Here is a 13688-nt window from a genome sequence, read left to right as displayed (position 1 = left end):
CGAGGTAGGGTCTCACTTTAGCTCCGGCTGACCTGGAATTCACTATGGAGTCTCAGGGTGGCCTCGAACTCTGCCTCCTGAGTGCTGGGATTAAAGATGTACGCCACCACGCCCGGTTTAAAACTTTCAGTTTCTTAAGTTCTGGTAGGAGTTAGATATCAAAATTTCATAGTCAGAACACATATATGACACACAATATATGAAATATATTATTCATAAAATAGAACATTTTCCTCTTTCTGCTTAAGTGGAAGTAAAAATGCAAAGCTGCAGAGAAACTGCCGGATGGGGGTGTTGATAAACAAGGGATGCGTCTGGGTTTGAAATACTTTTCCCATCCCCACCATTTACTTCTTTTGTTAATTGTCCCTGTTTAAGAGGAAGGGAATTAGGTAATGAGCTAGGTCATTCACACCCACCACAAACTTCACACACCTTGGTCAACATAAAACAAGTTTGCACTAGCTATACTCTTCACCCCAATTTTTATGGATTGTTCTTTAAAAAAAATCTTCAAAAATGTAATGTAAAATAAGCAAGCTCTGTGGCCCTTAGTCATTTGGTAAAAAAAAGTACTAAACAAGTTTTTAGTCTGTGACGCGTCACTCCACGCCGGGGCGTTCGTGTTTCTGGTGCTACTTTGTGTTTTCTCATCAGCACATTTAAAGTACAACTTTATCTTGACCTCGCTGCTCCAGCCTCTCCTCTCCACGTTAGGCTGCCTCCTCCCCACCTCCCCGCCTCTCGGTCTTCCCTCCCCTTTCTCCTGGCCCCTCCTTCCAGTTGAGTCAGTGGCTTGAAACTTTTAAAAGCTCTGTGCTTCCAAGTTAGAAAAGCGCTTTTACGAGGTATCAGCACTTTTCTTTCATTAGGGAAGGCGTGAGGAAAGTACCAAACAGCAGCCGACTTTTAAACTTTAAATAGACAGGTCTGAGTGCCTGAACTTGCCTTTCTTTTGACTTCATCCTCCCAGGAGCTCAACCACTTGGCGCGCCTGCTGCACTTCCATTAAGCGAAAGAGTAAGTTTCTTACCAACTCCCTCTACCTATTAGCTTCTTTTCTACAAGTAAAACTTTTCTATTGGAGTTTCCAAATGATTTATGGTACTGTAAATGGAAAGATGAGCTTCAAAGCCCTCCTGTAGTTTCCATTTAAAAATGTGGATATATATTTTGGCTGATTTTCAAAGTTTGTATAGCCCGTGCAACAAATAAAAGGTCCAAACTTTTCCCATTAGGATAAAGAACCAACTTACTAATTTAGGCTCTTTGTTTTGGGCCTGTTTTATTTACGTTTTTGTACTCACTAATAGTGTAGGTGATGTTTTTCTGTGTGTGTGTGGGGGGGGGTCAGAGGCCTGGCCCGGGACTTGACTGACGTTACAAATATCAAAGCGCAGATTTGCTTAGCGTGCTTCCCTAGCCGCGCACCCCGCGCTTTTCCATGTGGAAATCGTGATTGATGTTCTATAGCTTTGAAAAGCAAACTTCCTTTGTACCAACGTGCTTTGTTAGAGCGCCCTGGCCACTTGACGTCCACGTGGTTCCTTCTCAGATCCTCACTGTTGAACAAGACGTGCGGATAGACCCGCGTGGTGGTGCTGCGGGTTCGATGCCCACGGTGGTGACTGCCGCCGGCTCTGCGGGGATTTGATCCGCAGGCACCGGCGGCTTTCACCCGAGCACGTCGGCAGCTCGGAGGCGGGGAAGCTCGAATGGACGGAGGAGGAGCGGGGCTTAGGACGAGGGGCGCCGGCGGAGGCTAGCCCCCGGGCCGAAGAGGAGCACCTCGAGCCCCGCGGAGGGCCCCGCCCCGTCCCCTCCCGGCGGACGTGCGGCTCGCGGGGTCCCGGGGCTCCAGTGCGGCGCCCGCGCTTTCCTGCCCGTGCCCATTGTGCGGCCTCGCCGAGGCCGGCGCCCTGCGGGGGGCGGGCGGCGCGGGCTTCTCCACCCGGGCCACCCCAGCCGCTGCGCGCTCCGGGGCTCGAGCGCTGCCCACGGCCCCGGGACCTGGGCAAGTTCTAGAAGCTCCTGGGGAGCCAGGCTGGGGGAGGGGGAGCCGCGGGGGTCCCTCACCCGAGACGGGGCGGGCACCGCCGAGCCGGGGCCTGCGGACGTGGGCTTCGTGTCCTTTGTTCCCAGAGCAAGACGGCAGCCGTGAAAGGCGCCCCCAAACTGGCCACACTTAAACGTCTCATAGTAAAAGTGAGGCGCATTATGGACCGAGTATGAAAATCGTCGGTGAAAGGGTTTAAACAATGAGTGTGCCTTGAGGTGTCCGGTGTTTAACCCCATAGGAGGACTGTAAACGCCGCTAGTACGGCCGAGGTCTTAAGGAGCGCACTGCAAGCCCAACTGAGCGAAAATTCCCCAGCCCCTAAGTGCATTCTGTGCGGTGCGGCGTCGAGGGCTCAGTTACTGGAATGTGTGGACGCTGGGCACGTCCGGGGCTGGGGCCACCTGCGCTTTGCCTCCACAGGCAGTGGGGCCTGGCTCTCGCCTTCTCTGTCCAAACACAGTCCGCATTTTTCTAATACCAGCCGCCCTATCCACTGGCTCTCGGGCCCTCCGCAGCTGTGACCAGAGATGCCTTGCCGAGCTGCCAGCCTCAGATGTGAGGATTGCGTTGTTTCCAATACCTGTGCGGAGAAAGGGGGAGAGCTTCACCGTAGCCAGAGGTGTTGCCTGCTGGGAACTAGAAGCTTCTGTACCCTGAGGGAAGGACAGAAAAGTCACCAGGGATTATTGATATCAGCTATTCCACCTGGCCTGTGTTCTGACTTCCTTTTGGATTCTGTTAGATCTTCTTGTGCTTATCTTGAATATTAAGGCTCTATATACATAACTGTAAAGTCAAGAAAAAGAACTCTTCAGAGCTGTTAATCTGTGTTTGAGATGTTCAATGGGGGCAAGGGGTAGTATTTGGGGTCACCATTGTTCCTTTTTTTTTTTTTTTTCAGATAGTCTCACTCTAGCCATGGCTGACCTGAAGTCAACTGGCCTCGAACTCTGAAGTAGTTCCACCTCTGCTTCCCCAGTGCTGGGATTAAAGGCGAAGGCCACCGTGCTCAATTTGAATGTAGTTTTTGTTTTGTTGGCTGGGTTTGTTTGTTTGTTTAAGATAGGGTCTTAATAGTAACCCAGCCTGCCGGGCGTGGTGGCGCAGCCTTTAATCCTAGCACTCGGGAGGCAGAGGTAGGTGGATCGCCACCCAGAGACTACATAGCGAATTCCAGGTCAGCTTTGACTAAAGCGAGACCCTACCTCAACAACAACAAAAAATCCCAAGTAGTAACCCAGGCTGACCTGGAATTCACTATGTAGACCCAGGTTGTCCTTGAACTCACAGAGATCCTCCTAACCTCTGCCTCCCCAGTGCTGGGAGTAAAGGTTTGGGACACTAAGCCCCACGGCTTTTTTTTTTTTTTTAATTCTTGGGATAGCTGGTTAAATTCTCCACTTTCCTTAACTTCTTTATCATTCAGTTGTGTGCTTGCAGAATGTCTAGCCAAAATTCAAACCAAGTTTTTTTTTTTTTTTGTTAAATTGTGTAAATTTCATGACTCAATTTCCCTGAGCTGTCTGAATAATTGCTAGAAAATACATTAAGTGAGTTTGGTAGTTATTTTGCTAAGGAACACATGCCAAACTTAAAAGATAAATGAACTTCATCTAAAGATTTTGTTACAGAAAAATAGCTCTTGAGGTCTTAACGAAGAGTCTCACTTCCCTGGGTTACCAGGGCTCCTTGAGCTAAGACTGCTGCTAATATCTCATACCCTGTGAACAGGGTCACAGAGTAACAGGATTGTTTAGTAAAATTGGAGGCGGGCGGGGGGTGGAGACCAAAGAAACATAGAGAGGTGATAGAAGCTGTTGAAGTTCTCAGATTAGAGTTGAGTGTGGCTGTTTGCCTGCAGTTTCTGACTTAGAGGGGGTTTCCCCTTTCTACACCCTCAAAGTGAGAAACTGAGTGACATGTTGAGTGAGGAAGAGAATGTCTTTGGGTCACCCACTGCCTTTGTCTGGGGGAGTCCCTGCCTCTTATTCAGTACGTGGGGGGCTGAAGATGTAGGGTAACTATGTAAAGGGAAAAGCTTGTCTCTCGGCTTTACTGTTGTTACCTCTCCAAAAGCCAAAGACAAATGGGCCGGCTGTTCAGTGTGAGAATTGGGATGCTAAGAATTCTTTATAAAGGCATGGAACATAGTCAGGGGCCTTTGTGACAGAATTTGAAACAAAGAGTGTTTATACAGGATGCTTTAATAGACCCAAGGGTTAGGCTTACCCTCCAGGGAGAAGGATGCAAAGGTTGGGTGGTATGTGATGAACTGAAGGTATTCCCTCTGGGGCTCATTCAAATCACTTACTGCATGGGCTCAGGCGGTACAGATTCTACATTAACTGGGATTTATCAGTTCCTCTCTTCACCCTAACCATCCCCCATATTTGTCATTCTTAAAGCAAACACAATTTCAAACAGGCTGCTGGTTCTGCTGTAATGTCCTTGGCCACAATAAGATAGTGATTTATCATCTCAGTTCAAAGCCCAGGACTGAGAACTGCAGTCCTGTGAGTCTCAGCCACCCTGAGGCCTCACCCTCTGAACTCAGGATGCTCAGGAATCACTTGAAGTGCATTGTTTCAAACGTACAGGCCACTTTCAGCAACTGTCACTTGAAATTTTAACAGCATAATATGAGAGGCTGACAATACTGTTACTCTCAAGTTCCCTTTCTATTTATTTGAAACTTGAGTGGGTTGAAATTCCCAATTAAAATTAAGGAAACGGGGTGGAAAGATGGCCTAGTGATTAAGGCACTTGCATGCAAAGCCAAAAGGACCCCGGTTTCTCCAGGACTCACGTAAGCCAAATGCATGTGTCTGGAGCTCATTTGCAGGGAAGGGCTGGATGCTCTGGCTTGCCCATTCTCTATCTGCCTCTTTCTCTCTTGAATAATAAATAAAATATTAAATAGCATGCAATTAAGAAAACCACAAACAGATGGTCAAAACTATCTTTTAAAATAATATAGGCACCACTTAATCAATTCTTATTTCTAAAAGCTTTTTATATCTTGAGGCAGAGCCTTGCTACATAACCTGGCTAGCCTGGTACTTGCTATATAACCCAGGCTGGCCTCATACATGGCATAAAAGCTGCTTCTCAAAAAGTGGGACAAGGGGAATAGGAAATGGCAGGACCTGGGAGAGGATGCTGCTGTTTCACACTTGTGGGCAGGAAAGTTGGCTAAGGAAGTTGACCCAGACAAGTGCCAGATTGTGTGGGGGCAGGGCTCAGATGAGAGCAGCTTGGCTGAGTGAAAGCTGAAAGCCATGCATTGGGTGGCTGAGGTCAGGGTACTGCATACTGGAGGGAGGGCAGATGCCTTCCAGTCCTATTGTATTTTGAAGAGAAAGCTTATCTGCAGACTAAATGTTGGCTTTGTTAATTATGTGCCATGAATGCTACCCTGTCCCCAAATCTGCCTGTTGGAAGTAGAGGAGAGACACAACTCAGCTCCCTAAAAATGTCATTTAGTACAAAGTCTTTGTCTTCAAGATTTATGGGCATACTCTTTGGGGACATTGCAAACAGCACAGAGCATGAAGCTGGTCCTGGGTGGTGCATGCCCATGAGTGAGGGAGGGGGGAAGGAAGATTAGATCTGGCATGTTTAGGGTGGTAGGACCATAAACAGAAAAAGAAAGGAAACACACAGCAATAGCTCCCATTAAATGACCTCTTCAATGATTTTATCAAAAACTTCCACTGGGTGTGGTGGCACACACCTTTAATCCCAGCACTTGGGAGTCAGAAGTAGGAGGATTGCCCGTGAGTTTTAAGGCCAGCCTGAGACTACATAGTGAATTCCAGGTCAGCCTGGGCTAGAATGAGAACCTACCCTGAAAAACATAAAACAAAACAAAAAAACCCAAAACCACATATGCATGGGGACTCACACCTGTAATCTTGGCACTTGGAAGGTAAAAGCAAAAAGATGAGGACTTCAGTGAGTTTGAGACCCTGACTTTAATCCCAGCACTCAGGCTGTGAGGCTGGAGGACCACCAGAGAGAGAGATCTAGACTGAGACCCTGCATCAAAAAGAATTAATAAACTGGGTGTGGTGGTGCATGCCTTTAATCCCAGAGGCAGAAGTAGGAGGATCACTGTGTGTTGAGTCCACCCTGATACTACATAGTGAATTCTAGGTCAGCCTGGGCTAGAGCAAGACCCTACCTGGAAAAACAGGAAAAAAAAAAAAAAAAAGAATTGTTAGAGATGAATATCAAATCTCATTTTAGTTACAGTCATTTTATTTGCTTTCTTTTTTTTATAGTTGTCTTTGTGTAAATGTTTAAAATTAAACCATTTTCTGATCTTAGAAATTATTAGGATATTAATGATATGGACAGACTGTGCTAATCTCCTATGGGGTGACTTGCTATTAAGGTTTTAGCAAAAGGGACAATATAAAATTTACCCTTTTAGCCAGGCGTGGTTGAACACGCCTTAACTCCCAGCACCCCCCGGGAGGCAGATGTGGGAAAATCACTGTGAGTTGGAGGTCAGCCTGGGCTAGAATGAGACCCTAACTCAAAAAAACCAAAAATAAATAAATAAAATTTATGTTTCTTTGTTTTGTTTCAATCCTACCACTGCCTCCCATATGCTGGTTATGCTTTAATTTTTTTTATTTGTTTTTTGGTTTGTTTTTTGGTTTTAAGAGGTAGGGTCTCACTCTGGTCCAGGCTGACCTGGAATTAACTCTGTAGTCTCAGGGTGGCCTTGAACTCATGGCGATCCTCCTACCTCTGCCTCCCGAGTGCTAGGATTAAAGGCATGCGCCACCACGCCCGGCTGCTTTAATTTTTTTTAAACTTTTATTTATTTGCAAGCAGAGAGAGAGAAAGAGAAAATGGTGTACCACAGTCTCCAGCTGCTACAGACGAACTCCAGACACATGTGCCACTTTGTGCATCTGGTTTATGTGGAAACCTGGATCGTTAGGTTTTTCAGGCAAGCACATAAACCACTGAGCCATCTTTCCATCCCCTCGCTTTATTTTTAAAACAACTTATTTAGATTATAGAGTTAAATTCCTGTGATCTCAGGGAGTGGCTGAGAGAGAAGGCTCAGAGGAGCCAGGGTGGCCTCAGTTCCCAGGGGCCATAGAACTGCTTTTCTTCATGAACAAAATTATGTGGACACTTTGGCCCTTTCTGTTCTCCAGGCATACCCTTCACTCCTAAGTGTTTTGGGCAGGGAAACACCCAGAGTGCTGAAGGAGCATTGTTTGCCTGCCAGCCTAGAGCCTTACTTCAGAAAATCCATCGGGGACAGTTGTTGAAAATGCAATTATGAAAAAGCCTAGCCAGCATGATAGTATACAATTTTAGTTCTGAGAGGGAAGCTCTTGGAGGCTGAGGGGAAAAAGCACCTTGAGTTTTAGGACACATCTTGCAGGCTACAGAGTAAATTCCAGGTCAGCCTGGATTATAGTAAATTCCTGTCTTAAAACACACACCCCCAACACCAAGGTCTAAAAGGAGAGGAAAGAAATGGATAGTAGATATAAATGTTGGCTTGTGGCAAAGTGAACAACTGGAAGTTGAAAGGTAACTAACTACATTTGTTCTTCCTCTTGGGAGTCTCAAAATGAGGCATCACATTAAACATTCTTTGATGGTGTCTATGATAGTGGTAATGATGAGTGTCTGCCTGTTACTGGAGGTAGGGTGTCCAATTGGATAATTCATATCTTATTCAGATGAAAGACTCATTAATGTAAATGGCTGCTGCGTGGGTGCTTAAAGAAAAGACAGTTTTGCAATTAAGTTGCTGGTGCGTTAAAAAAGAACTAGCAAGAGAACTACCTGGTGACCCAGTTCACATACCTGGCTGTCCAAATAACATGAAAGCCAGGTTTTCTGGTGCAGAATGTGGAGACCTTCTCAGTGAGCTGGCACAGGCACCTACACGATTGTTAGCACTAAGACATGTACAGTGTAGCTCTCAGCAGCTAAGTTTGTCTTGATCTATTGTTGCACAAATGTGATGAGATGTATGCAAACAGCTTATCATTTGGAACTTGTTTTTGTTATTTTCCTCCAACAATTGGAATATCTGAGCAAAAGCAGATGACATTGGCAAAATATTATAATTCTTTGCAAACAGAATTAAGGCCAATTTACACATCACCACATAGAAACGCTCTATTGATGTTGCTCCAAAGATTGTGCTGTTTGCTTGACCTTCATGGACGTTCCTTTATTCCCAGTCTAGTATTTCCTACTAAACTGTAGGTTTTTCCTTTTATGTTCTCACCATTAAACTGTCCAGTAAGACTAAATTACTCTCCTCCCTTCTTTACACTTAATCTTGCTGATTAACTCTTGTGAACACCGCCAGCCTTTTTTTCTGTTTCTCTACCCTCACACATCAATTTCCCTTGCTGACTGGTCATTTCACAATCTAAAATGGCTCTTCTTAAAAGTAGAAGGAAAACCCTCTTATTTATGACTAGTGGGAGAATATAATTTCTTGGCCCTGCCCACCCACCTCCCTGACTCTTATTCCAGCATTTCTGGCACCAGTCTGCCATCAAAGGTACCTTTGACTACTAGCTGGTGCAGCAAGTAGCATTGTGGATCAAATAGCCAGGAAATCCTATGTCAGATTTTTACCTTAATTTTTTTATGGCCTCTCTGACCAAGACATGCAGTCATTAGACAGAAATGTAATGTTGGATACTAAGAAAACTCCCCTGGGTTTCATTTGCTTCTCTTTTTGTTTTGTTTTGTTTTTGAAGCAGGGTCTCACTGTAACCCAGGCTGACCTGGAACTCACTCTGTATTCCAGGCTGGTCTCTAACTCTAAGATCCTTCTACCTCAGCCTCCTGACTGCTGGGATTAAAGGTGTGCACTACCATGCCCTCATTTGCTAAGGAAAATGGGCAGAGTTCACACCAGAGGAGCTCCTGTATATGCAGCCGGTTAACCTCAGAAGCCTGCATTCAGTTGCACTGTTCAGAATTCATCATTGATGGAAAGTCTCTGGCTGGCTTATTTTTGATTATAAATAATTTTTGACTATTGCATCCTTGCTGCATCCCTGCATTGACTGCTCTCCTAGAAGTCCTGGTCTCTCTGGTGCTTGTTATTCACGTCCTTTCATCTATAGCCCTTGTTGGCAGCATTGCCCAGACTTAAAATCCAGTGTGTGGCCATGGCCATGCCTTAGCCAGCAGCTATTTTCTATAACCCTAGGACCTCAATTTTCATTATTTAAATAGACTGGTGTCTGCACTGTAAATTGAACATGGGATCTCTGTAGTGTAAAAAAAAAAAAAAAAAGAATTTTCATACGCAAGAATAGGAAAGTCTTAGGCTGAAGAAACCTGGGAAGAAATGAATTCAAGTCTGGGGAAACAGTGTGTGTGTAGGTGTATGTGTGCACCAGTGTGCAGAGGTCAGAGTAAGGTGCTGGATACCCTAACATGCTTCTACCTTATCTCCCTGAGATAGTCTTTCACTGAGCCTGGAACTTTCCATTTTTTGTCTGGACAGGTTGAACAGGGAGTCCTAGTAATGCTTCTGTATCAGCCACACCTGGGATTTTACATGGTGCTGGGAATTGAACTTCAAATCTCCATGCCCCATACTTGTACAGCAAGCACTCTTACCCACCGAGCTGTCTCCCCAGCCCCCATTTTCTTTTTTGGTTTTTTGAGGTAGGGTCTTGCTCTATCCCAGGCTGGCCTTGAACTCATGGTCATCCTCCTGCCTCAGTTTCCTGAGTGCAGGTGTGTATCACCATGCTCAGCTATGTTGGTTGGTTTTTGTTGTTTGTTTTGTTTTTTTCTGGTGGGGGTGTTATGTTTTGGATTTTGTTTTGAGGTAGGGTCTTACTATGCATCTCAAACTGGCTTCAAACTCATAGCAATCAATCCTCTTGCCTCAGGAGGGCTGGGAAACCAGCCAGACATTCAAGAGACAGATGTAGGAGGATCACATGTTCAAGACCAGCTTGAGGTACATGAAGGAGATCCTGTTTCAAAACAGAAGGCAGTGATGTGCTATAGATTAAAGCTGTATGTCTGTGGATGCTCCTGGATGCACTTGGGTCTATTCCTTGATACCTGAACTCTGAATAGCACACAGGGACATTTTGCTTACACATGCGTCCAGACCCAGGCCTCCCAGGCAAGAACTGTCCTCGTTTATCAAGCAAATAAAAGCAGCAAAGGTGCTTATAGAGACAGGCCACGCGGCAGGGTGGTGCACAGCCATTCATGCATCTGACCTTGGCTAATGCTGCAGTTCACTGGGTACTTGCTGCCCCTTCTTAGGCCTGACCTTATCTTTGGGGTGGGGAAAGTTCTGCATATGGAAATGCAGTGTGGAAATTGGCACTTTGGTGTGTGGATTTTGTTGCTTTGGTTTTGGAGAATGTGAGAAAGATATGAGACAATTTGCCATATTTTGACTGTCAGCTGAATGAAGACACTGTATATTATTAAACTAGTAATTTGAAGCCTATAATCATGGAGTTGCCTTCTTGTGTTTTTCTTTTTTTTCTCAGGAGGTGCCCAGGCGACATGGGTGACTGGAGCGCCCTAGGGAAACTTCTGGACAAGGTCCAAGCCTACTCCACTGCTGGAGGGAAGGTGTGGCTGTCTGTCCTCTTCATTTTCAGAATTCTGCTACTTGGGACAGCAGTTGAATCAGCTTGGGGTGACGAGCAGTCTGCCTTTCGCTGCAACACTCAACAACCAGGTTGTGAAAACGTGTGCTATGACAAGTCCTTCCCTATCTCTCACGTGCGCTTCTGGGTCCTGCAGATCATATTTGTGTCTGTGCCCACACTCCTGTACCTGGCCCATGTGTTCTACGTGATGCGCAAGGAAGAGAAACTGAACAAGAAAGAGGAGGAGCTCAAAGTGGCCCAAACAGATGGTGTCAACGTGGAGATGCACTTGAAGCAGATAGAAATCAAGAAGTTCAAGTACGGAATTGAAGAGCATGGCAAGGTGAAGATGCGTGGAGGCCTGCTGAGAACCTACATCATCAGCATCCTGTTCAAGTCGGTTTTTGAGGTGGCCTTCCTGCTCATCCAGTGGTACATCTATGGCTTCAGCTTGAGTGCTGTGTACACCTGTAAGAGAGACCCCTGCCCGCATCAGGTGGACTGCTTCCTCTCCCGCCCCACGGAGAAAACCATCTTCATTATCTTCATGCTGGTGGTTTCCTTGGTGTCCCTGGCCTTGAATATCATTGAACTCTTCTATGTCTTCTTCAAGGGCGTTAAGGATCGTGTGAAGGGCAGGAGTGACCCTTACCATGCCACCACTGGTCCCCTGAGCCCCTCAAAAGACTGCGGGTCTCCAAAATATGCTTATTTCAATGGCTGCTCCTCACCGACCGCTCCTCTGTCGCCTATGTCTCCTCCTGGGTATAAGCTGGTGACTGGCGACAGAAACAATTCCTCTTGCCGCAATTACAACAAGCAGGCCAGTGAGCAAAACTGGGCTAATTACAGCGCAGAGCAAAACCGAATGGGGCAGGCAGGAAGCACCATCTCCAACTCCCACGCTCAGCCTTTTGATTTCCCCGATGAGAACCAGAATGCCAAAAAAATCGCTGCTGGCCATGAACTCCAGCCGTTAGCCATTGTGGACCAGCGGCCTTCAAGCAGAGCCAGCAGTCGCGCCAGCAGCAGGCCTCGGCCTGATGACCTGGAGATCTGAGGAGGCAGCAGCAAGATGCCACTGCTCGTGGAGAAGAAAAAGGTGCTGTTGCAAGAGCACCTGAAGTGTTCCTTTTGTCCAGTAGAGGTGGTACTCAAGGGCCTTAGCAATGAGGCTTAGAAACAGACATTATAATACCTTAGGTTCTTTGGGGGTAGGGGGTGTAGGGGATAGGTGGGTGGAGCAGATGGGGATAAGGGAGGTACATGTTGGTATTTAACGTAGTGCGCATTCAAAGAACTTAAGTTTTAAATAAGAGTTGCATTAGGTGAACATAAGTAAGGGCTTTTTCTCCTTTTCACCCCAAAACCCTTAAGAATGGTTCTGTATATGTGGATGAGTGGGTGATAATTGTGACTAAATGTTTTTTAGTTTTGTTTTACCAAGAAACTGAGATAGCTTTGGCCAATACTTCCTTAGCATTATGTTTCTTTTCAACAGCAAAAGACAGAAGATTGTTCCCTTGTCCTTGCTAAGACATTCCATTGTTAGAATTTGCACTTTGAAGGTAAGCTTTCTAGGCCTGACCCTCAGGTGTCAGTGGACTTGGGCTACTATCTTTTTTTTTTTTTTTCTCTTTCTATGTTTGATAGCAGTTGAGGCAGGCTCACAGATAAAGGTTTTCCATGTATTTACATCTCAGCTGTTCCTTTTTATATCGGTTCCATCATGTTACTATCACTTGTTCATCATTCCTCAATTATTCTTCACATTGACTGGTTCTGGAAACCTTTTTATAAGACAGTTGAGATGTCAATTAGAGGTTTTTTGTTTTTTGTTTCTTTTTTTGAGTCAGGGAAGCAAGCCATGCTCAATGTCCAGGAGTCACTTCTAGGTATCCATGCATGGAAGAGTGTGTTTATGTGTCAAGTATTGGTAGAAGCAGATGCAGTATAAACTCATACACAGATTTGAATAGAATTTGAATAGAATACAGTGTTCAAATTTGAAACATCCTCATGGATTTTTGTGGTGTGGGCCAATATGGTGTTTACATTATATAATTCCTGCTGTGCAAATAAAGCACACTTTTTTTCCTAAAATGTTTTCTTCCATGTATCCTATTGTGGATACTGGTCTTGTTAATTATGATTTTCTTTCTCTTTATTATTTTTTGTAGAGTGTAGCAGTGATGCTATTACTGAGATGAGTGATTTTTCTCTGAGATATAATCATTGATGCTTGAATGATAGAATTTTAGTACTGTAAACAGGCTTTAGTTGTTAATGTGAGAGAATTAGAAATGCTTAGAGTAGGCTATTATGTGTGCCTAAATGAATTTTGCAGCCATTGGTATTTTGGTTTTGTCATACTTACTACACATTAATTCAAAACTGTATTTGCTCATGAGTTTGACAGTCTTGGAGTGACCTGCAACTTTGATGTTTGCACTAAGATTTTATGTGGAATGCAAGAGAGGTCAGGTGGGTTCCAGTAGTTCACATGGAACTAATTTATTTGAACTAAATCCTACAGACATCTACCAATTTCTTCAAGTGCCTTTTGTAAACTCGTCACAGATGACTGGTGACAATGTTGAGTGTCATACTTCTTGCATGTCAGCTACATCAACAGTTGTGTACAATGAAAGATACTAATTTGTTTGACATTCCATGTTCAACTACTGTCGTGTTCAGCTTCATTGCATGTAATGTAGACCTAGTTCATCGGATCATGTGTTCCAGAGAGTGTTCTTTATTCAATAAAGTTTTAATTTAGTAGAAAGATGGCTTGTGTGGTATGTATGATTAAAAAAGAAGAAACCTTTAACATCTGTTCAAGATTATCAAAGATACCCAGTGTTTATGAGGACTTGGACAAATCAGGTTTGTACTTTTAGTGTTCAGATCAATATTGAAATGGGATGTAGGCCAGTTAGTTGAGTGCTTACCCAATGTGCAGAATGCTCTGAGTTTGTGCCCTAGAACCATCAAAC

General features: G+C 44.9%; 1 protein-coding gene across 1 annotated transcript; it reads left to right on the top strand.

Moving 5' to 3' along the window:
- Positions 1 to 804: 804 nt before the first annotated feature.
- Gja1 (gap junction protein alpha 1) lies at positions 805 to 13477 on the top strand. The gene is made up of 2 exons (XM_004651237.3): positions 805 to 1020; positions 10588 to 13477. Exon 2 carries the CDS (start codon positions 10604 to 10606, stop codon positions 11750 to 11752), a length of 1149 nt encoding a protein of 382 aa, XP_004651294.1. The 5' UTR covers positions 805 to 1020; positions 10588 to 10603; the 3' UTR covers positions 11753 to 13477.
- The last annotated feature ends 211 nt before the right edge of the window (positions 13478 to 13688 follow it).

Source organism: Jaculus jaculus, chromosome 9, assembly GCF_020740685.1.
Source record: "Jaculus jaculus isolate mJacJac1 chromosome 9, mJacJac1.mat.Y.cur, whole genome shotgun sequence".
NCBI classification, from domain to species: Eukaryota; Metazoa; Chordata; class Mammalia; order Rodentia; family Dipodidae; genus Jaculus; species Jaculus jaculus.
This window is presented reverse-complemented; position numbering and strand designations above follow the sequence as displayed.